General features: G+C 38.0%; 1 protein-coding gene across 3 annotated transcripts in view; it reads left to right on the top strand.

The window, feature by feature from the left end:
- Positions 1-24,858, top strand: part of CDKAL1 (CDK5 regulatory subunit associated protein 1 like 1) — a 376,796-nt gene that overhangs the window by 50,295 nt on the left and 301,643 nt on the right. For all 3 annotated transcript variants that reach the window (XM_015617399.2, XM_033512031.1, XM_033512032.1), the window contains exon 5: positions 16,210-16,294. In XM_015617399.2, the coding sequence (XP_015472885.1) occupies positions 16,210-16,294 (85 nt within the window). The remainder of the gene's footprint in view (positions 1-16,209; positions 16,295-24,858) is intronic.

The following is a 24,858-nucleotide window of genomic DNA, read 5'->3' as shown; positions in this document are numbered from 1 at the left end:
GGTCTTGATAAAGGAGCTTCCAGTGTGGCAAGTGCAAGAGGCTCTGCAATGAAGTGGATGCTTTGTCGGTTTTACAACTAAGAAGTATTGGCGAAATACATCTGTTCAAAGCCACTTCCAACATTGTGTATTAAGTGCCAGATGATTAATGGAAAATACACTGTGTGTGCTTGCAGGAGCCAGTGATGATTAATAGCTACTAAAATCTTGTAACAAATAAAGCCTGTAAACAAATAAAGGATGAGGAGAAGGCTGAGGTGCTTAATGCTTTCTTTGCTTAGTCTTTAACAGACCAGTTGATCTCGGTGTACGCAGCCTCCTGAGAGGGAAAATAGGGACGGAGAGCAGAATGAAGACTCCACAGGGCTTTTCCAAGGGCAAATAGTCAGTGATCTGCCATGCCATTTAGATGTCTGTTGGGTTGGATCCATCTGAGGGTACTGAAGGAGCTGTCAGAGGTACTTACCTTCTCTGACCAAGTGACCCCCTTTAGAGGGTGAGGGAAAGGCTGTGGATGTTGTCTTTCTGAACTGCAGTAAAGCCTTGAATACTGTCTCCCATAGCATTCTCCTGGAGAAGCTGGCTGCTCATGCTTTAAATGAATGCAGTGTTTGCTGGATTAAAAACTCTCTGCCCGGAGAGTGGCAGAGGAGTGAAGGGAGTTTGATCCTGCCAGTGGCTGGTCATGAGTGCTGTTCTCCAGGGCTAAGTGTTGGGGCCAGATTTGTTAAATACATTTATCAGTGATCTAAACAAGTGGATCGAGTGCATTCTCAGTCAGTCTGAGGACCAAGCTGTGTGGGAATGTCAATCTGCTGGAGGATAGGAAGGCTCTGGTGAGGCATCTGATCTGGCTGGGTCAATGGGCTGAGGCAAGTTGTATGAAGTTCTACAAGCAAAGTGCCAGGTCCTGCACTTGAGTCACAACAACCGCGGATAGCCCCACAGCCTGGGGACAGAGTGGCTGGAAAACTGCCCAGCAGAAAAGGACTGGGTACGCTGGTCAACAGTGGCTGAACATGAGCCAGTCTGTGCCCAAGTGGCCAAAAGGCCAGTGGCATCCTGGCCTGTGTCAGGAGCAGTGTGGGCAGCAGGAGCAGGGCAGTGATTGTCCCCTGTACTCAGCACTGGTGAGGCCACACCTCGAGTGCTGTGTTCAGTTCTGGGCCCCTCACCACAAGGAAGACTTTGAGGTGCTGGAGCGTGTCCAGAGCAGGGCAGTGGAGCTGGGGAAGGGTCTGGGGCACAAGTCCTGTGAGGAGCAGCTGAGGGAGCTGGGGGTGTTTAGCCTGGAGAAAAGGAGGATTAGGGGGGACCTTATCCCTCTCCACAACTGCCTGAAAGGAAGGTGCAGCCAGGTGGGGGTTGTCTCTTCTCACAGGCAGGTAGCAACAGAGAAAGACGAAATGGTCTCAATGCTCTCCCACCAGGGGAGGGTTAGATTAGATATTAGGAAAAATTTCTTCACAGAAAGGGCTGTCAAGCGCCAGACCAGGCTGCCCAGTCTGGTCTGGGAAGTGATTGAGTCACCATCCCTGGAGGCATTTAAAAGGCCGTAGGTGTGGCACTAAGGGACATGGTTTAGTGATGGACTTGGCAGTACTAAGACCTCTAAAATCTTAGAGGTCTTTTCAAACCTGAATGATTCTATGAAAGTGCTGTTGTGCTTGTTTCCTGAATATATTAATGTAAGTTTGAGTACAGATATTTTCTTTTTTTTTTCTTTTTTTTTTTTCAATCCAGACTTGGTGGAAACAACAAGCAAACATTACTATTTCATTCATTTATTTATTTCCTTTATTTTGGTGATAAAATGTCATTTTTGACAAGCAAATTGGCAGATTTGCATCCAGGATGTAACAAATACTTTGCTTTCAAACATGGAAAAATACAGTTGGAAATTGTCCTGGAGTGGTAGTGCTTTTCGTTTTTATTTTCCAATTTTTTCTGTCAGTCTGTGTACTGCCTTTGTTCCCTCTCCATTACAGTTGCCTCTTCACCACTACCATTACATGTTTAAACCGTCCCTCCCCCTCATGCCATCATTTTTAACTGTGCAGGTCAGTGCTAATGCTGTTTCGTTTGTGAAATAAATTATTAAAAATTACTGTAAACATCTCTTGATGGAAGACTGTGGTTAACACTTACAAGCTACCATTAGACCACTTCTTTTTATGTGGATATTAGTCAATTGTCCATACACTGCATGTAGCTCGTTCTGGCCCCTGTGATTCCTCATCCAGGAGAAGAGAAATGTTCTCTTAACATTTTCTCTGTATCTGTTGGAAAGCATCACAGTGTTTCCTGGAGTCAGATGGAATGTGACAGTAACTGTAAAGGATTTTCACATGACAATATTCTTATGAATCCGATTTAAATCAAACTAAAAGATGTTGTATTCTCATCTCTGGCATTTGGAAAACATTTAATTTTAAGTTTTGTTTACATCAAGCATGTACTTTTTGTTCTCTGCATGTAACCTGTAAAAGAATGTAATGCCTTTTTTTCTGCAGTTACAAGTGGGTGCTGTAAAGTACCTGTTAGTTTATGGCGATGATTGATTTTTAGTAAGGCAAGGGCCATTGGAGCAGTAGGCAGGGTGCCATATACTGTCTTATGTACTAAACATTAAAGTAACTTAGCTTTATAGAGCTTAAGTATATGGAGCTTAAATTCAATCTAAATTGCAGCCTTGTTGGCTAAATACTTACGTTGGCAGAACTTGAAAGGGATGCTAGCAGAGAGATGGTGAGACTGATGAAGAGGACAACGTGAAAATGTGAATTTAACCTGGTTGTCTTAGGGTATCTTTAATTTCCTGGTATTAGAACAGTAGTGAATACTTTTATCTGAGTTCAGTTTTAGTTGGAAGACCTTAGGGCGGGATCTTCAGTGAAATTAAAATGGTTAAGCACTTTGTGGCAGCTAACTTCTGCACTTTCTAAAGGTTGAATGTGTGGATGAACCTGAAATGAAATGATTTTAGAGACAGGAAGCCATCTGCTCTGCCTGTACTTGTGGGAGACCCTGATGATTCTGTGTTGTCTGTTGCTGGGACTCTGCTGTGAGAGCCATGCTGTGTTTATGGGCTGGATTACCAGCTGTATTTCGATTTAGATCCTACCCAGCTGGGCTGATGACCCTAAAGCTGAGCTAATACTTGTGTACCTCTATCTTTCGGGATGCATCCTGACAGGGTAGCACTCACAGATGACTTTTTTAAAATTTTCCTTACCTAAAGGGGTGTGTTAATCCACTTAGAGGTAGGTAGTGGTACTGTTTTTCAGGGTTATAGTTTCAAGGCCAGTTGTGATGCCTAGTGAGGCTGACCTAGAAGAGAGGCTAGACAGAGTTAAGAATAAAGTAGGTATTTATGGAAAAGCCTTAAAGGATACACCTTGGGCAGTACAAGAGCCTGGCCAGGGCTACACCCAAGATGGACCCAAAATGGTCACAAAATGGATGACTGGTTGTGCGGTTTCACACTTTCATAAGTTCTGGTCCACCTGCATATTGGGGTTAATTGTCCAATCACTGTTTCAGAGGTTATGAAGTTACTGGTTACGAAGGTTATGAAGTCCCATCCTTCTTGTTTTCTCTCTTTGGTTCCCCATTATTTATGCTTTTTGGGCCTGAGGCTTGTAATTCTTGTCCTTGGTCTCAAGCTGGAAAAGGACTGTTTTCCTGTCTACCCTGTGAAGAGAACTTACTAACGCTTAATATGAAATTCAGAGCTACATACCTAGGCAGCACAGAATATGAAAAATATGAAAGCTAAAACTTAAGACATAATTTCCCCCCTTTAGAGGATTGATAAGGTTTTTGCCTTGTTGAGTCTCTATTCTAAATATCTACTAATAGTAGGTTTTTAATAACAACTAAGTATCTAACAACAGTAAATAACTAACAATAGTAACCACCTAACAATAGTAAATTGTTAGTGAATAAAGACTAATAAAGACTAATTACAAACCAATACCATTGGTTACAAATCAGTAACTTTATGGACTGAAGGTAGGTAGTCTAGGCTTTCCATGTAGTCATGGACTTCCTGGTATCCTCTGTTGCCACTGTACCACTTCCCCTTATACCTAGCAAGTTCTGATTAATTGCTGTTGGATTTTTCTCTTCTATAATGTTTAAAAGAGACCAAAGGTGAGGTACATGAAACAAGATAACATCTTTTCCTATTGGAAATGACCATAGCCAAGGGAGTTTACCATAAGCATTTTTACTTCTGCAAAATATATATTAAATAAAAGGTAGTTTGCTTTCATTTCTTGACTTTTTTTCTTGTTGTTTTTAAAGCTTTATCAGTAGAGTTCACCAAAAGCTTTCTAAAAAGTAATGTCAGTATCAGGCACTTGGGCAGATAATGGTGCCTGAGTGGGATGGGTTATGTGACTTGTAGGAACTTGATATGCTATTTTTTAAAATTCATCTTTGAAAGCAAGGAAAAGGTGAAGTCATAAGATATAAATGTGCAAAGAACGATAGTGATCATGGGAGACACCAGATTAAGTTTCAGTCACTGATGAAGAAAAAAGATCCCTCTTATTTGCATATAGATCCCTCTCACGTCAGAAAATATAAATTAAATTGTGGATAACTAAAGACCTTGAAGTCTTAAAAGTATGGAAGTAAAGTATTTTCAATTTTCAAAAACGAGAAAGGACAAAATGGCTTCTTCAGTACCTTGAGTTGTATAATGAAATGTAGGTTTTCTGTTGTTACTCTTTACCTTGCCTTCAAAGTAAGGAAGATGGAGATAAATCCAGCCAATGGAAGATACCCCCAGTGTGGAGCCTGGGGCAGGAAGAAGATAACAACCAAAAAAATTTTGACTCCTTCTGTCATTGACCTATGGAGCTCTTCCAGCAAATCTTCTGCCTTCCCCTTGAAGGAAAAGGAGAACTGCTAGACAGCACTGTGCACTCTGAAAGTGCAGCTCTCCCTGCTGTAATACACCAGCATCACTCCTTGTGACAGTCCTTGAAATCTAGACATGTGGCTTCCAAATAAGATGAGAAAACAGATCCTTACCCACCTTCTCTTGTTTGTCAAAATACTCTTTTCATTTTTGGGAGCTGCTGTTGCATCAAATAATGCATGTCTCAAACTAATGTTTGAACTGATTAGTGCTTGATGAAATTGAACCACTCTGAGGCCATAAAGGCCATTACATTTTCCTATGCAAAACTGGCATGTTTTAACTTCTGGCACTTGTAAGTGGTGCTGAAAGTTTCAAAATCTGCTTGTCTTATTGCATGCAGCCTTATCAGTACTGTAAGAATATTTTCTGACACTTTTTTTTTTTTTTTTGTACAAATGATAGTAATCTAAAAAAAACTGTCTCTAACAAGGTTATCAAACCTGCAGTCAAGATTGACAGGAGACACAGGAGAGAAGTAATGTGTGAGGCTGCAATGGGTATCTCAGTATTGGTACAGAGCTATTCAGTCTCTTTTAAGGCATGGCTCTGTAGCATGGGCTGCTGTGTCTGCTCTGCATGAGTCAGGGCAGGAGGGAATACACCTTTGCACACCTGCCTATGCTGACTTTGCTTTTCTTTCCCAGTGCATCTTTACTCCTCTGCTATGAACAGACTTCCTTACTATTTTGTCTCAGTGAGCATAGAAGAAGATCTGCTACTTTGTCCTAAATGTTTCCAGATGAAGCTGATTCTGAATTTGTTGGAATTTTGTGAAGAAGCTTGCGCTGCTGACTGCTGTACTGCATTTACTGGTTGTGTGTGTAAAGAGTGAACTTTAATTTCTGCTGTGCTTAGTCTGGAGCTTTCACAAGCACTAAATTTTGCTGATAATCTGAACTGGGGATGATGGTTGGGAATTAGCCACAGCAGTGGCTTATCTGGCTGCTGGGTATGGTACCTTAAGCCTATATCTCCTGCTTTTCAGAAAACTGATAAAGTAGAAAATAGATGAGGTGTGAAGGTAGTTCTGAAAAAAGTCAATAAGTAGCCGGAAGCTACAATTTAATAAGTGTTTAGACATATCTGGCTCAAATAGCTTATAATTTTAACTCTCTTAAAAGTGTTAGATAAAACCTAAGTCCATATTCCCTGTGGCATTAAGTATCAGGAGAAATAAGTGGAAGCAAGGCATTTGAAATCAATAAATGGCTTCTAGGTACAACTTAATGCAGACAGAATTTAGAGAAAAAAGATTGTGAAACAGATATAGAAATAAAATTTAGGTTTATTTTGCAGAGTGTAGCAAAGTTCTAATCCTGATATTTGTGAAAATGAGTGGAGATTAGAAAGTTGTGGAAATGTGGAAGTTCAGTGCCATGGGCTAACTTGTACATAATTAGATGTACTGAAAGAGTAAGAAATCTGTTGGGTAAAGCTTATCTCTTTGTGCCTTAAATTAAACCATAAATGAATAATGTTAATTACCTAAGATCTGTTTTGTGTTACACTGGAAATGAAGCAAAGATTTTTTTTTTCCCATTTGCTTGGGAATTATGTTGTGCTTGAGAGTCTTCTACTTCACTGCTTTGAGTTTCCTCTTGTTGGATTTACTTGTGACTTACAGGGGCTAGAAGTGTAAAAGGATTCTCTGGATAGGTAGTTCAAGTGATGCAACTGCATTTTATAAAGGTCCTTGGTTTCTCTTTTCTTTTCTTTAAGCCAACAGGTTGTACATGGGTGTGTGATGGGACTGAATAACCCTCAATTTATATTTTCTTTATTCTATCCCATAGACATGGTGAGGAAGAGCCATTAACATTCCTTTAGCTCTGTAGATAGAAGCATTTATATAAGTGAGATTTGTCAGAGTGTTACACCTCAAGGAGATTAAAATTATATTCCTTGGGCGTGTTCCAGTCCATCCATCTTGATTCTGAACTACTTATTGCTGGTTACAGCAAATTCATATGGAATCATATGATGCGTAGTGGAAAACATAGACTTTTCATTTACCCATGTCTTTGCTATCATCATATGAAATACCTGCTTATGCTTGACTGCAGTGGGTTTTTTTTGTACCTTAAACAATCACAGTATGTGATATTTTCAAATCAGTAGTTTAAATGACATTTCTGGCTTGCAGTTTGTGTCTTGCCAGTCTCAACATCAGCAGCTTGATTTAAATTTCAGCCATTTTTTAGAAACTCTGATCTGCAAAACAGTTGAATCCTCTTCAATAATTTTTACCAGGTAAGTCTAATTCTGAGACAGATAAAGTGAGTAGAGATTTCTGAAGTGTTGTATCAAAAATGAGAATGCAATTGTTTTTCAGTGAGCCCTGTGAAATCTGGAGATTATTTTGGAGCTCACCCATCAGCTATCATCCTTCTAACTAAACACAGTTTTCAATAGATGCTCTGATAGTTGGGTAACACATCTGCAAGAGATTTGTAATCTGTTTAGGCTATTTTTTTTGAGAGGGAGAGGGGGATTTTGATTTTTTTTTTTTTTTTGCTTGTCCCATAGAAAGGAGTCAGTTTGATCTGCTGTTCACTGTTTTCTGTTGATTTGCGTGCAACCCAAATGACTGAAAGGTTGGGTTTTGTGATTTCCTTTAAACTTTCCAAAAATTGATTGGATATCAGCTATCTGGCCTCTAAAGGGTGTAGGCTGAAATAGTTTGTGCATATGTATCTAGGCAATAGCTTTGTGTTCAGGGACAGACCTGAAGGCAGGAACAACTTGGCTAGGATGTTGGCTTGTTTGCATAGACACCCTGTGTGGCTCCATCAAGTTATGGAAACTCTGAAATTACTTGTCTGTGTTTATAAGATGAAAAGGAATTGGTATAGGGAAGGGTGCATATTTAATATGTGGCTGTTGAAGGTAAATCAGTTAATATTTGCAGCGTGCTTTGAAAGTTCAGTTGCACGGTGTTGTGCAAGATGTTTTGTTCATGGTTGGCTTTGGTTTTTGAGTGACTAAGACAGAAGCAATTAGTGTGTATTTGCTGATTTGAATAACTTGTGTTTTGCGTATGAAGCTGTATGTAGGGACAGAAAAGCACTGAGTTGTACTGTGTGTGCTATTTCTGGAATATCAAGCAGGCTTAAGATTCAGAGGAGGAGGAGTTTCTGGGATTTTTCCAAATTCTGTCAACAAAACAAATTCTACCCGCATTAATCATCAGAATGAGTTGGAGTTATTTGTGTGTTGTAGCATAGCCTGGCTGAAACAGGCTACTTGACCTTGTTCCTAATGTAATGGGACTTTTCCCAAGAGACTGATAAATCACTCATCACTACTTTGCATATTGAAATTATTTACACTGATCATTAAGTCTTCAGTGAAGTGAAAGGAGCAGTTGGCTCTTGGAATGCCTTGAGATTTTACCTGTGCTTAAGAGCAAGGTGAAATGCCCACCTTAGAGCACCATGCTATGGCACCTGCATCTGCTGCTGCCCAGGGTAATTTGGGTACCTTAACATTAGGTGTTACTGTGCTGAACAGCCATTGGCAGTGCTTAGGCTTTCTGCCAACACACCTCTTAGCAAGCAGTGAGATTTGTCATCTCTTGTATTAAGGTTTTGTTTTGTTCAAGGAATAGTTGCATGATCCACTTTTCTCAAAGTAGTGAAGTCTTTATTCTGAAGGAATAAGCTAAAAATTCAGCCTAAATTTTCCACCTTTGGTATATAATACCATGTGCAGAGTGAGCTTTGACTATTTTATATCAGAAAAGAGCCATGAGAAAAGAGTAGCCCATTAAGATCATGCCATGTTGGAATAAGCTTCCTTTAGAACATGGCCAGGGTTGTACACTTGTAAGAGTGCTGTACACTTTCCTTTAAAATGTCTGTCTAGGAGCTATTTGACAAGACAAGTGGAACTGTGGAATGTAGACTAAAATGGCACATTTAGTGTATATTATGGCACAGAAAACTGTACCCAGAGTTGAACTGAAATGTATATATTTTTTCCCTGATCAACAAAGATAGCAGGCAGGGAGGGTGTGGAAATGATCAGTCTCTTTCTTGATTGGAACAAGTATGAGTTGTTCAATGGCTGTGGGCTTGGGAAAGTTCTCATTCATATGGGGGAGTTACTGAAATGTCTTACAGGTACTGCAATTTTAAAGTTCCGAAAGGAAACCTGCTGCTTTTCAAAAGAAACATTTCTAGGTCTAGCCTTTTTGAATGTAAATAATTTTGTAATTTCATGTTACCCCCAGGTGCCTTAATGCATTGAAAATCTAGTGAATTAGAGTAAAATGAACAAAATACCAAAATAATTTGTCAATTCATGTTATTTGTGCTGGGTGCAGAGGCAGAAAAGTCAGCTGGACATTGCAGAAGGAGTGAAAATACAAGTTATAACCTAACTGGATTTTTTTACATTGTTAAAAGGTAAACCTTTTAAGTACGTTTAACCCTCCTGTTCTTTACTTCATGGAGCTTTGGTGTCGCTAAGGGGGGATGGGCTGAAGCCCTCCTGCCCAGCTCTGTGTGTCTGGGTGCTGCAGAATCCTGCTGGTCTGACACAAGGAGAAATTGGGAGAAAAAGGCAGCTTACTCCAAGGATCATCTCAGACCCAGACTGTAGCCTGTGCTGTGTCTAGAGCAGAGATGAAAAGTACTTAGAGAATGAATTACTCACTTCAAAATCCCAGTATAAAGAAGAGTAAGTGCTACTGATGGTTGCAGAGTAGAAGTGGGAAGTGAAGTTTATCACTGTCGATACTTTGAAGCTCAGTTTATTCTTTCATGTACTTTTTCTTCTGTGTTGTCTTCTGTTCAGTAGCCCCATACCAGGCCTGCAGTATTCTGTTAATGGGCATGCTCTAAAGTACGGATTCTTTTGTCTGCACTGTTTATAAATATATTAATGTTAGTTCAGGTGTTTGCTTACTGTTATTTTTTAAGTTCCAGTTTCATGTTTTCAGTGATCTCAAAGTCACTCTTTAGTTTTAGTGATGATGGGAGAAGCCATAAGCTGTTCTGCTGGCCTTGGTAAACTTCAGCAAATTAAATATATTTTGAAGGAGTTTGTTGTTGGGAAGGAGTGGTAAGACAAAGTTCCAGGTCACAAAGAGGTTGAATGGACATCAAGTGAGAGCTTAGTAGTTTGTCCCAGTAACTGCACAATACTCCCTAAACAGCTGAAAAGGGAGATGTATGTGATTCTTCTTTGGGAATGGGTTTTCAAAGGTGACTGAAAATAAACCAGTATTTTTTTAAAAAACTTTCAGTTCTGAAAGCAGGCATGAGTAAAAAAATTGTATTATTTGTCTGTTATGCTGAAATAAGGAGAGGCATCATTTAACATGTTGTGTTTTGAATCCAGTAGTGTATTACTGGGTTTTAACTAGCTAGATCTTGTGTGTTTAAATGTGCTAAGTTCCTATTTATTTGATGTGTTCAGTGGACAAGTCCCTGTACACCTTTTTTTTTGGTGCTGGACAGTGAGAAATATCCTTCAACAGGAAACAAAGAATCCTGATCTGGGAGGCTTTACAAAATCTGCTTATAGTCTAGCAGTAGCTGCTGTGGAGATGTCTACTTGCTCAAGAAAATTTACTAAAAATACTCAATTTGTTAAAAATCAGAAAACCAAGAAAGCTTACTTGCACTATTAGCTCAGTAATGAAAATGTTAATGGAGAATAAAAATGGTAGATTTTCAGATTTGTAGTTTAAATCAGGGCAAGAGGTATGATGGGAGAGTTATTTTTTTCATAAAGGCTTGTCTGCATTGCCTGATTTGATAAACAGCTTGGCTGTCCTTTTGGGAACTTTAAATAACATATATGCAGGGGTGAACTAAGTAGTTGTGTTTTCATTAATTGTGAATGAAGTAATTTGTTATGTCCAGAGTATCTCAGAAATTTAATGAGAAAACAGAAGCTGTGTTGCAATCAAGCTGATCCTTTTATATTTTACATCCTGATACTGTTGATAAGACATGAGTGGGATTGTTTTGAAAGACATTTGCAATCTGCAAAGTTGGTATTTTCAGCATGCCTTTGGGTGTTTCATATCATTGGCAAATGCATGGATCGTCTTCAGAGGTGGGAACTGATAATGTGTCCCTGAGATTTCAAACAAGTACCATCTGGAAACTCATGATAACTTGTGGTTTTGATTTGTAGCTCCTGTCAGGGGTGCAGACACAAGGAAAGAGCTTGTTTGCTTGGAATGTTTTCTGTAGGACAAGTTGCATGGAAGTTGACAGTTAACTATATCTGATGCAGTATTGAGAACTAGCAAATGGTAGGTAAGTATTTTGTGTGCCATGGAAAGGCACACAAATAAAACCCCAAACTTTTTCTTGATATTCTCAACCTTGTTGAGGTTTTTCCTTCTGCCAAGCAAAGCCTATTGTCTTCAAATAAGCAAAGTCCATGTCCCTGGAGGAGGATGTACCTTCCTCCTGCACTGATGATTCACAGCATTTCTGGACTAGTATTTATGAGAAGATTCTTTCCCAATACTTGTTGAGGTCTCTCAATGCCCAGTGGTCCAAGAAAATTAAATTAACCAGCACCTAATTTCAGTAACCTAATTTGAGTGACAGTGGGTTTCTGTGACACAGGGATGTTGAAAGAAAAGAAGTAGTTTAGCAACTTTGTTCCAGTCAAGATGCTCCATGACTTCTGTAACTGGCTGTGAGGTGTCCTCATGCTTAGATATTTGGGGGCAGATGATTCCCTTGGAGTACAGTGTGGGCACACATTCCAGATACCTTGGATGTTACTGGGTCTGGCTGCAGAGCATGAAGTGGCAGCCAGGGTAGCAAGGGAGGGAGCAGAGATGTTTTGGAAGGAAGAATTGCACATGACAAAATGTTTAATGGGGAGGTCCATAAATGGGAACAGAGGCTGGAATACAGCACGTGGAAACAGAGAAACTGGAGGTATATTTGTTGTGTAAGAGAGTTTGAAGTAAGAAAATCAGAAAAGGTGAGAAGGAAAACTCACAAAGTGATTAGGAACAGGATAAGGACAGCTAGAAGGGCCTGGAGGAGCCTTCAGTGATTACAGAGAAAGATCTGCTTTCAGACTGAATTTCTCAGACTGATGTACAGTATTTAAAAGTATGTCATACTAGTTATGAGTCATGTTTTTTGAGCAAACTGTACTGAGCAAACCTGGTAGGGGTTTCAGTGCAGAGAGAGGAGTGATGTGCTTAAGTAAAGAAAGGCTGCTCTTTTAGGGCTTCACTAGCTGTGTTTTTTCTAGTTTTTTTTGCTTTGTGAGTGTTTTGATTTTCAAGGAGATGTAGTTTGGGGGGTTTTGAAGGAAAACAAAGTTTTGGAAAAAGAATTGAAAGACTAAAATTAAGAGACCAGTCAGTTGTTTATTTTCAGCTGATACTATTACTACAGTCTTCTTAAGAAATTCTGCTGATTTATGGTTTCTGTAATGATAACAAACCTGACACTGATAGAAAATAATTGTAAATATTATTTTCCTCTGTAGGTATACTGATGTTTCAGACTCTTGCCATTTTATCATCTTAGTATTGCATAATGCAGCCAATTCATATTTTCCAGAGTTTCCCAATTAGCTTAAGTGTTCAGAAGTTTCCATGACCTTTAGGTTCCTTTGTACTCTATGTTGTTTTTCAGAGAGTATGATAGACTTTGTGGTTTACTTCCAGTGTAGCCTTTTTTTTTATGGAAAAGATGTCACAATGCAAAAAGACCATGGTTTTGAGTTGTGTTTTTGAGCATTTAATACAAAGCATGATTTGATATATCCTTTTTTTTTTTTTTTCTAAATATGTCTTACCATAGAGGAAACTGTTTAAGTAGCTCATAAAAAAAGTTGTCAGCAGCATTTCATAATTTAAAAAGTATCATTAAGCTGAATATATGGCAAAAATAACTTGAAGAAGATCCCCTTAGAGAAGACTGTTGCAGGATATATGCACCTGTATCATATTCACTACTTAAATGACGTTATGGTTCTTGCTTCAGTTTTGCCTGTCAGTCTCTGTGACTTGCTGGAAAACCTTCTGTGAAGTTTAGATTGTCCTGTTCACTCAGATCTGTGTGAGCTCCTGAACACAGGCCTTTGTTCTTCACTGAAATGTTGGAGCTTTGTCAAAAACCTTACTTACGGGAGTTGTACAAGGTGGCATGTAGAGACCACACACACACATGTATATACATATATACATACATATACCTACATACATATATAGGTAGCCAATTGCTCCAGTCTCTGTGCCCTGAATAAAGAATTGTTACCCTGGTGTTGCTTAATACTTAGTAATTATGAAGTCAGAAGATGTTGTTTATACATGCCAAGCCCAGTCTGCTGTTTTGGTCCATGTTTGTTTCCACACATCCATCAAGGCTTTGCAAAGCAAAATGTGACCGCTGACAAGTTACTCCCACAATGTTGCAAATGCTCAGGTCTTCCTGCAACCTGATACAAAAAGGCCCCGTTGGCAATTTTTTTTCTTTTTAGCTGAATTTTTCTTGAGAAAATGCACTAGGCTGTGGTTAGTTTGCACCAGTGCATGCAATTATTTAGTTATGAATAGGGCAGTAAAGTACTAAGAAAATTCAGCTGTCATTTTGAAGAGTTGATGTGGACTCTTACCTAATAAATTAATATAACTCATAAGTATGTGTCTATGTGTTTAAATATATATGCATAATCAAAACTGTGTATAATCAAATATGTGTATTCATATGAGAGATTATGAGAATTAATTAGGAAAAAAAATAAAAAAAAATGCAGAAATAGAACAACTAAATGTGATACAACAATACTGTTGCTGTAAGAGGAGGACAAACCTAATTTATAGTTTTATTTTCCTTGAATGATTTTTAGCTGTGTACATGAATGAGACTCCTTTTCCCAAAACTGCTCAAGAGATTTTATGCTGTGAGAAGCCTTTGCATTTCATCTTCTGTTCTGCAAAGGCTGAAACCTGTTAAGGAATGAATTTACATGTATTTGGAAGACTTTTTTATATGTGTAAAATATATAAAGCGTTGCTGTTGTCCCTCAGTCAAGGAGTCAGTATATTAATAGCCTGGAAACCAAACTGCTATGTGAAGTGAGTCCTGTTGGTTTAGTATGTAAGGACTTTCTAAACTTAAATGTGTTATTTTTTCCAAGGCTGTTTTGAAGAGAGGGGTTTGATTTTGGCTTTAGAGGGGAAGCATTGCCGCAGTGTTGTCTCTTCCTGCACACCTGGAAACCACAGTACAAGGAGGAACTGAAACCAAGCCCAGAGCTGGTGTTCCCTGTCTCATGGCATCTCCCCTCTGAATAAAGATATCTCTTGAAAATGATTGTGCTTTGCACTCGCAGATGAGGGCTACTGCAACTGTTGTCAAATGAAATGTCTCACTTCAATGTTGGCCTCTTGCTATTTTGTGTCTGTGTGTGTGTCCCACCCCTTATTCTCAGGTGGGTGTGTTATGGGTGTGGGGCTGAATTTATAAACATTTTATGCTGCTGAGAAGAATAAGAAATACAAGGTTTTGGCAGTGTAACTGGAAAACTGTTTTTAAAATGTGTTTGTTTTCATACTTGGTACATCTGACTAGGCCAAGAGATCACTCTTGTTCTGACATTGAAACTCTGATTCTTTGCTTCTCTGTACATGATTCCTAATCTATTTTTTTTTAAACCTCTGATTATCTAATAATAAAATAGTCTGTTTGTTAGTCTAAAAATGTAGTTTTCATGCAACCTGGGTTGGAGGAGAGATTCTTTGTCTTGTCCCGTTTTTATTTTGGCTTCTATGTAGGCTAAAAAACAGAGTGGTTTTTCCCAACCTGACAGGGTCAGATATTTGTGTTGTTTAAAGTAGCTAAAGGTCTGAGTGTTGCTTTGTTGCCTTTCCCTGTTGTGAAAGGAAGTTGTGTTTTAGCCAAGTTAATAGTGTAATCTTAGCCAATAATGATTAGAACCCTGAATGTTTTCTCTTATTTAGCATGTTACGTTTTATGTATTACTTTAAATCAAATTACTGCTTCATAGGTTAAGTGGCTGATAGCTAATTGTAAATAACTTTTTCCTTGAAAAAAATGTAAATGAGACAGAAAGCTTTTTCAATTTTAGTACTTCGTCATAACTGTGTATGCATGGAGGAAAAGGATATTCATGTCTGTATGGATACATTCATGAAGAGTGCATATATAAATATGCCTAAGTCTTGGCAGGCTTTCTCCTGCTTTAGCAGGATGTCAATTTGAGTAAGACATCCTAAAAATTATGTTTTACCTGTATTCATTGCTCACTGGCTTATGTTATTTAATGATGCATCACTCATCAGTACTCATCAATACTTCAGTGCTCATTGTAGTGAATAGCAGCAAGTGATATGAATTTTCTTATCTAAACTTATACCAGCTATTCTGATGAATGCTAAAGCACTAAACTATTTGTGATAGATTATCTTTATTCTTTTGTTCAAAAAAAGAAGCTCTAACTTCACAAGGACAATGACTATGCTAGTAATTCTGTACTATTGGCCATGTTTTACAGGATTAGTGTTTATATATGTGCTTCTGCAGATAATCCTGGGATTCAGTTCTGTTAATGAATTTAGATATCAATAGGCTCTGAACATACAGAAAGGTTTGGATCCTGAAAAAAATAGTATCCTTATCTAAATGGAGGCAGATATTGGTTGCATGAATAGCTTTTGTCTGAAAGTTTCTGAGCTATAATTACACCATAACTAAGATATAATCAAAACTAGAAATATGCATGTTTCTTTCCAAACCAGCTACGTTGACTTTTCTCTTTAGTAGAGGTTCACATTTTATAAATTGTGATTTGTTTCTTTTGTAGTATTAATTCACAGTGGAGCTGAAGCAGGGATTTTATTTTCTTAGAGAAACCTGCTTTTGTTGACCACTTAATTTTGCCTTTGTCTCAGCAAGATCTTTATGGGAGTATGCATTTCTGGGAGTTGTGACATTCGTTTCAGCTTTGTTTTCCATGATGTGCAACTTAATGATGTCGCAGCTGGTAAATGAGATTAACTATTAATTCCCCATTGGCAAAAAAATTAAAAAGAAATTACAATGGAAGTGCTCATGTACCTCTTTTTTTCCTAAAACACAAAACAATGAACAAAAAACCCAGAAACAAGCCTTTCCAAGAATGTAATTGAATACAAAGTAATCTTGCAAATACCAACTTCTTATTAATGGCTCAGTTTGTTATTTTTTTTTTAATATGATATAAGTTGGAAGCTGACAGATTAAATAATTCATAACACAGGTTTGTTTCTTTTTGTTTTGTAGATAACTCTGCTGAAGCAGATTTATGGTTGCTGAACAGTTGTACAGTAAAAAATCCTGCTGAGGACCACTTCAGAAACTCCATCAAGTAAGTTGTTTCCTTATAAAGATACCTAACTATCAAATAATATTGCATATCTTAAAGCTTTGTGTTTTCAATCTAGAAGTAATTTTGGGTTTTAGAGCAAGAAATGTGCTGAGTTTGAGTGTTACAATGGAGAATTCGCTAGGATGGATTTGCAAGGTGGAGTGGATTTTTTTTAAATAGCAATAACTTGCAAGTGATTACCACTACACTTATTTAGGAGAACTTCCAACCCATTTAGTTAGGGGCTTTTATATCACTTTTCAAGACAATGTTACAATAGTCTTCTGAAGAGTTGACTGTGCTTTTGATTTATTTTTTTTTTTTTTTAATATGTGAATTATTAGGTCGTTTCATTTTTCATCTTCTTAAATATGGCCTAACTGGGAGCTCCTTTTCAGTGGTGTGCAGCAATGACCATAAAATGAATGACAAGTACCTTAACACGGTAAAGAACTTCTTTATGTTGAGGGTGGCAGAGCACTGAGGAGGCTGCCCAGGGGTTGGTGGAGTCTCCCTCTCTGGAGACTTTCCAAAGCCAACTGGATGTGTCCCTGTGTCACCTGCTCTGGGTGACTTTCCCCTGGCAGGGCGTTTGAACACGATGATGTCCAGAAGTCCCTTCCAGCCCTACCGGTTTTGTGATTCTTTGAAAAGGGTATCTGGTATATACTTAAAACCAGCTATTTCACTATACATTTTTCCGAAAGATTAATTGATTAGCTTGCAATACAAGTCTTGTGAAGAATGTGTTTTATTATTCAGTACCATTCCATTGATGTCAAACAAAATGACATGGTAGTGACTTTCGCCTCCAATTTCTGCAGAAGTGTAATTGTGATGAGAGTAACTGGAAAACCTGTACACATACAGCTATCACTGCCCAATGTAAAATAACAATGTGGTATGTGTCTTGTGGAATTTATCTTTAGTAAACAAGTTTGGCTATTTGTGCAGTCATTTGTTTAGTGTGGTTCGCTGGGGATGGACTGGCTGTTGAAGTCCGTTTTGGTTAGAAGCACATGGCTCTCTGGAAGGGAAGGAGGAGAGAGAAGCTGGGTATAAGCTACCTGCTTGCAGTGCTGGAGTTGCTAACAGACTCTCAGGGCTGTAACCTGGAACAGAAACCACTTGACTGCTTTGGCTGGCACAGCAGAAATTTCCTCCACCCCTGAGAGTGCTTCACTTCCTGCTTGCTGGTGTTGTACTTGGTGACCAGAATGGCTTATGCCTTTTCTTCTCTGTTGCCAAAAACAAAGAAAAAAAGCAAACTATTCCCAGAATACTTCCAACAGTTAGTGTGTGTTGGCCAACAGAACTGATGACAAGATAGTTTCCAGTTCAGTTGTGGCCATCCTTCTATTTTACTCATCCTGTGCCAGAAATGATGTGGTATGGTGTGTGTCCTAGCCAGGAGAATAGAGTTGGTTAAGAAAAAGGGCCTAACTGAAAGCAAATGACCAAAAATATTTCTTTGAAGAACATGTTTCTGTTGCTGCTCTGTTCATGAACCTGATGTTACTTGTAGCCTTTCTATTATTTTATTCTTTATTTATTCTTTTTCATCCTTAAATTTCCCTATACTTGTTCTTTTCCTGTAGCATGCATCATTCATTCTCAAATCTCAGATCCTGGCAGTCCCCAGCCCTGGAGAATGACAGCTTCTGTAGTTTTTTCTGATTTTTCATAAGGTGCACTGTCACAGGGGAAACACATTGATTCTGTAAAGAACACAACTTCTCCCAAATAGTTCTTAATTTGTTACAACAAAAACCCAATGCATGAAATTTGGGTGATACAAAATGAACTGCCATTATATCCTGTCACAGCAGCCTGTTGGTAACTATAGAGATCTTTGTTTTTCTCAATTGGGTAACAAAATAAATATGTAGTGTGTGTGTTGTCAAAGCGAACATGCTTGGAGTAGAAAAATTAATACTCAGCCTTGTGAAATTCTTCTTTAAAAAAAAAAATCAGTCTGAAAGTGTTACATAGTAACAGATGTATGTTACATGTGAACATCATGTTCTGTGAGAAAATTATTTATTCTTTGCCTACTGCAACAGTTCCTTCATTGCTTGCATATATGACTTTAAAATGTACTGAATCAAACCAGTGGTAGTGTGTTCACACTAGTGGTTAAAGAATGACTGTGAAAAGCTGATCCTTCACTAATACCATGGGCCAGATGTGGATCTGCCAGAACCCAACAATTCCTGTAGGTTCAACCTTTTTTGGTCTGATTTTCTTCTAAAAAAGGAGCAGAGCCACTCCCAGACACTCTGAACCTTTGCAGGTGTGTATACAGGTGATACAAGATGAGTGACAGTATAATCTTTATGCTCTTTTGTTTTTCTTTTTCCTTACAGCTCTTAGGGATAGTCTCCTGTTCTTCAGTATCAGTAAAGTTGAACTTGCTGAACCAGAGTAATGGTATGGAGAGCAATTAAAGACATTAGCTTATTGATGGGAATTGAGAGAGTTTCCTGGGCAGATTTTATTCTCACTTGGTTAATCTTAAAATAAGATTAAAGTAGAGTTAGGCAATAGCAGTAAAGAATTCCCACTATAATTAAGTGGGTGGAGTTAAAAAAAATAATTATTAAGGCTTGTGTTTTGATTAGTGATGAATCTACCTCTTGTGTAGTAGAGTAGTTGCTGGGAATTCCAGGAAATATGCAGCTTTTGAAAAGTTCCATTTTTTGAAGTTGACTTTATTTTGCCTTAGAATTTAAAATTAAATAATACTTTAAAATAATCTATTTGTTTAAAAGTCAGTCACATCCTTGTTTTGCTGACAGTGTTTCAGTAGGATGTCTTTGTTTTGGACCTGGTCATCTGTCAGTGTGACTAACTTGGATGAGCTAGCTGTATATGTATATGTGTTTTATAAACAGTATAGATAATAAAAAATAAGTAAAATATCATTAAAATTCTTCCAGAGAGGTGTTACTATTTATTTGTTTTAGGGGATGTTGGGTAGTTTTTTGGTGGTTCATTTATGTGCCTCTGCTTATTGTGTTTGTAGGTTTTTTTGGTTTTTATTTTCTCATTTGCAGAAGGTTATCAGGTAACATTTTCTGCTATAATTTATTTTAGTCAAAAGTAGCATTCTTAAAATTTAGCTGTTAATAGTAGGAAGAATAAACATTCAAGTAGTAAGTTACTAACCTTAACTTGTGTAAACCACAGTAAATCTAGTAAGACTGATGAAGAAAATCAAGCCCGTGTGTGCTAGAGAAACTTGCTTCCTTTAAAATGAAGTTATTTTGCTCTTTAATTTCAGCCTCCATTAATTTCTGTGTGCTCTGATACTCTTTTCTGGACTGTTACATCTCAGATAATGCAACCCAGTTTTCCTGATGACCTCTGAAGATTCAGAGACTCTTGAGTGTAGCAGTCTTGCCCCTTGCTTGATCCTTTCCTGGGTGCTGGTATAAGTTACTTGTGTTCGGGGACTTTGGCTTTTCCTTAAGGAGTTCTCTTGCTGGCTGAAGTATTATGTTTAGGAATTTGGTGTCTCTCTTATCAAAACAGCCAGAATGATGCTGTCTGGGTGGAAAGGTGGTTATGCTGTTGAGGTGTTTGTGGCTTGTCTCATGGCATAGAATAAGTCTGACCACTATAAATAATCATCTTTCTTACTATACATAATTAACATATAGCATTAACACACTTTCTCTGATGTATTTGTTGCTGCATTCACTTTAAGGCATGCTCCAGTGTGTGTTCAGCCCTTTTCTCTCTGATGGCTATGAGCTGTGACAGAGATGCGAGGGCTTTTAGCGCTGAAGTAGCACCATGTGGCTTCCAGTTCTGTCCTTGCTTCAGTTTTCACCAATTCATGAATAAACACTGTGTGTGGGATCTCACTTTCATGCTAGAAGGAGCATCAAAAAACGTAGAATTTGTGGAAATGTTAGTTTAAGAGGGCTGTGATTGTAGACCTTGCAAGTTGTTTAAAGCTCTCAGTGGATTAAATTGAAGAGTAAAAGGCATGACTGCCTTTGGATGCTACAGGATTTCTGTTCACCAAATGAAATTGTGTTGATATTAAGTACAGAAGGATGCTATTCTTTAAGAAATAAAAAAGCTTGTTCAGAGATAAGAATAATTTTCTGCAGCTTGAAATATTTGAAAATGAAAATAACCCTGGAAGAAGGTTTGTTTTTTGTTTTTTTTTCCCAACATTTATGAATGTAATTTATATGGTGCATTTTGCAAGTTGAGCAAAATGAAAAATCGCACACTATGCAGGGTTATCACTTTCTTTAACACAGCATTAATCCTTTTGCTGTTCCTAATACATTTCCAGTGTAGAAGCAGACTATGATTTAGAGTTATTTATACTGTTCATGCAGTAAAATCTAAGGCATGATGTACTTCCAGGAGAGGAAATGTAAGTATTTTAAAGCTCTTTATTTAATGCCTCCTCTTAGCTTAAGAAGATAATTTCCACCAGGTGTAAGTTTCTGAGTTTCATAGCCTGGCTGTTTGTTGGATTTTACAGGAGCAGTGTGTTGTTGTGACTTCCAGTGTTTGTGTTGGAGTACTTAAGGTTAACTGGATGGTTCTGAGAACTGTAGGCAGAAATACTGGCTGTTTTCCACTTGTACTGAAGAAATCTGAGGAAGACCTGAATTCTCTGAAGTAAAAATGCCTGCAAAACAAACTTCATTGGGTGGGAGGAAGTTTGACACTTGATTTCTTTTACCCCTAAGACTGTTGCCAATAATACTCCTTGCTCAGATTCTCTAAAGTCTGAAAACCTTGTCTTTTGCTAGGATGAGAAGCTCACACACATATTGATGAAGTGCTTCTTTTCAAGATTTGTGCCATATTCACAGTGAGAGGAACTCCTTCCCCAGACAATAGGAGTTACTTGGTTTTGAGTAGAGGCTGTAAATCAGTTACCTAGAATTTAAAATCACAATTCTTTTCTAAGAACAACCTGAGGAGCCTAGGTGACTACTGAAGTTGCTTCATCAAAACCTTGATTCAAATAGATTAAGGCACAACATTTACATGTTTACAGATGTAGGAGATCTATTAAGATCTCAGCAATCACACACCATTAACCAAAGTTAATTTTAAAATTAGTTTTGGAGCTCATTGTTTGGTAAAGAAATTGTATTTTTTTAGGAAGTGCTCTAATCTTTGATGTAATGTGTACAAATTAATTAGTTGAAAACACTGAGTATTTCTCTTACATTCAATTTTTTTTTTTTTTAAGCTTCTGGGCTTTTCTTGCAAAAATTTCCAGAAGGGTTTTCTACTTCAGCATTTGAGAATTTTTCTTTTGTACAGCTGTGCCCATCCATATTGCAAAACAATGATTTCTAAAAATGTTCATTCTACTAGTTAACATTTCTCAGTTTAAGCAATACCAGCTTCACAGTTATGTATTTGGTCAAGCTTTACCAAGAAGCATAGCTGACTCAAAATGCTCTATGGCTTCTAAATGCTGCAGAAGGATTTTATAGGCTTAGTACAAAAATATTATTAAACTGAAGTCTTAATTTAAAACCTTACCAATCTAGTAAGTCTTCTTTTCTTCTTTTTATACTCACTGAATATTGTCATCCATGCTTTTAGTGTCTTAAGCTGATGGAAGACATAGCTGTTGATGAAAAATTCTGTGATTTAAATGATGCTTGTTAATGGAAGTTTTTTAGCTGCATTTGAGTATTTTCTTTTTCTTGCAGTCATGACTGCTGTAAAAGAGAATGTTAAAAGCTGGTTGATGTGATGTTATAAAATGTAAAAAAAGCACACCATATAGAACTGAGAGCTTTCCATTGCATAGTGTTTAGAAAATAAAAGGATTATGGACTGCTTGTGATTGCATGTGTTACATGGCCACATTTTGCAGAGATTTGCAAAAGCCTAGGCTATAAACTTGCGTGCACTTTAGTTTAATATTTTAAAAGGTTTTTTAAAAAGTACAAGAAAAGAAAAAGGACCTGTTAAAACCAACTTCTGAATGTCATTATAGAAATATTTTCTATTCTGATAGGAACACATTTGGGACTGCTTTAAGTACTGCATGATACTGATGCTTTGAGATGTTGGCACAGTGCTGATTAAGCTTCAGATGCTCTAGTGGGCTAATCACCTTTTAGATACTCCTTAGGTCTTGAGCCAGATCATTAGGAACAGATATAGATTTGATCACAATTTTAGAGAAGAAAATATGGCCAGGACATGAGAAGCTAACTCTATTTCATGACTTCATATATTTGTATTTGAACTTTTTGCTGAGGTCCAGGTCCCCAGCTATGTAGGCCCCAGGAGCCCTGGTGCTTCACAGGCAGTGTTTACAGACCTTGAAAATCAGTTAAGTTTAAGTATTGCTAAACATACAAGATACATTTTCCTTTGGAAACAAATGCAATCAACCGTTACACTTCAGTGATATGGGTAAACAAGGAAGACTTCTCATTTAAAAAGTATAGCTCTCCTGGTAGCTCATGGAGTAATGCTTTCACCTTTCTCCTTGTCAACCAGAATGGGGACACAGGTATCATAGAACTGTAGAATAGCCAGAGCTGGAATGGACCTATAAGGATCATCAACTGGCCCTGCACAGGACATGCCAAGAGTCACACCATGTGCCTGAGGGCATTGTCCAAATGTTTCTTCAACTCTGTCAGGCTTGGTGCTGTGACCACTTCCCTGGGGAGCCTGTGCCACTGCCCAAACACCCTCTGGTGAAGAACCATCATCTAATATCCAGCCCACACCACTCCTGGCACAGCTTTATGCCATTGCCTTGTGTCCTGTCACTTGGTCTTTTCCCATCATTTTAGAACAAGAACTTGCAGGCATGTATAACCATCTGAAACATGTTTCAAGAAAATGAGCAACACTGAATTCTCTTCAGACTGCATTGCTGATGTTATTTTCAGTTAAAAATCAAAACAGTTCTTCCCTCTCCTCTCAGACTTGGTCAAAATGCATAATTTTAGGAAACCTCTCAAGACAGAGTTTGTAAAATTAGCAAAAGTAAGTATTGGGCTTTCCTAGTGTTTCTCATGCTGTTCTGCCATATGCTTACCTTTGTGGATGGGGTGTTCTCTTGGGCTCTTAGTGCTGGTGACCCCCTCTTTGCATAGACCAGGGAACAGATACAGTAGAAAATGTCAGGAAGATGGAGGTGCTGTTTTGGGCCAGAAGTTTCAGGTTTCTTTTGTTGCTTAATCAAGGGCTTTAAAGAAGAGGCTTTTTGAGGCATTGGAGACATTTAAGCAAAACTATGTTTGGTTTCCTATTATGGGCATGTGCATAAAAAACATGTTGAAATCTATTTGAAATGTCTTGCTTCTTTTAACAGGATGGGGACAATGATTTCTCATGAGCAAGTTCCTTCCTTGATTTAACTCACACTTCAGGTTAGCACCTTAACCTCTAGTTTGTCCTTACTAGATTGGAGGGTTTTCTGTTTGCTGTTCAAAAAATAGGCTACTAATAAAGACTTTAAAAGTTTGGTTTGGGTTGTGGTGTGCAAAAGAATAAAATCCACTGTGAATTGTACACACTGTGTACTGTGAATTGTACACACCTCTGTGAATTTAAGGTTTGTGAATGGAACCAGAATATTAACAGTTTGTAAGTCAGCATGCCTTCAGGTGGAAAATGCCCCTATGGAGTTTTCCGAAGCAAGGAGCTGGTGACAATTCCTGAGGAGCTTGTGATTCAAACAGTGGTGAGATAGCAGACAACTGCTGGACACAGCAGCAGTCTGAGACGTTGTAGTGTGGTTTTTTATTACTTCAAACAGTAGGCTGTGTATATTTTCTTGTCCTTGGAACAATATTTATGACTTTTCCAAGCAGTCTGTGCCCAGTAGTGGACTACTGAAGCTGAACTTTGTGTTGTAATTAATCTGGGGATGTGCAGTTAGAATCCTTGCTGCTTCTGCCATGTGACATTCACCTCCCATCTGTTGGGGAATTTCTTGTTTCTTTCTCTTACTGAGAGGTAACCAAATTACCTGCTCCAGCACTAAAAAGTGCAGGAGATTCGAAGAGATTTTAGATTTGCCTCAAACAAGCAATAACATTTTTGAAAGAGGACGTACATTAATTGATGTCAATTGAAATAACATGGGACAGGATGAGGACAGAGCTCTGCTTGGTTTGGTTCACCTATATACAGAAAGTACAGTCATAAGAAGTGAAAAAGAATGGAATGTTTTATTGGTTTTGTTTGTTTTCCTTTTTCCCCTTGCTCTTTTGAGCTTTTAACTAATATACCAGAATATATGAAATACAGCAGAATCATGAAAGGGTGATTCAGTAATACAAATTGTTAGCTAGTTTTTGGATAGGTTAGATGAGCTTTACAGAATCAGTGTTTTGCATGTGTCCCCCTATCTTAACAAATGTTTTGTTTTACCATTTCAGACAGTTGAATTGAGCAGAAAAGGTTAATGCTTTGAGTGCTGGAAGTAGGTGGTTGTTAACTTTGAGTATTTATCTAATTAGCTGCATGTTGGCTATTGTCCTAGCAGGCCTGACTTTTCCTAGGGAGGGAGCATAGGAAAACATGCAGAAACTTGCTGTAGC

The sequence above is a fragment of the Parus major genome, chromosome 2, assembly GCF_001522545.3.
Source record: "Parus major isolate Abel chromosome 2, Parus_major1.1, whole genome shotgun sequence".
Lineage (NCBI taxonomy): Eukaryota > Metazoa > Chordata > Aves > Passeriformes > Paridae > Parus > Parus major.
Note: the sequence above shows the minus strand (reverse complement) of the source record. Positions and strands in the feature narration are given on the sequence as shown.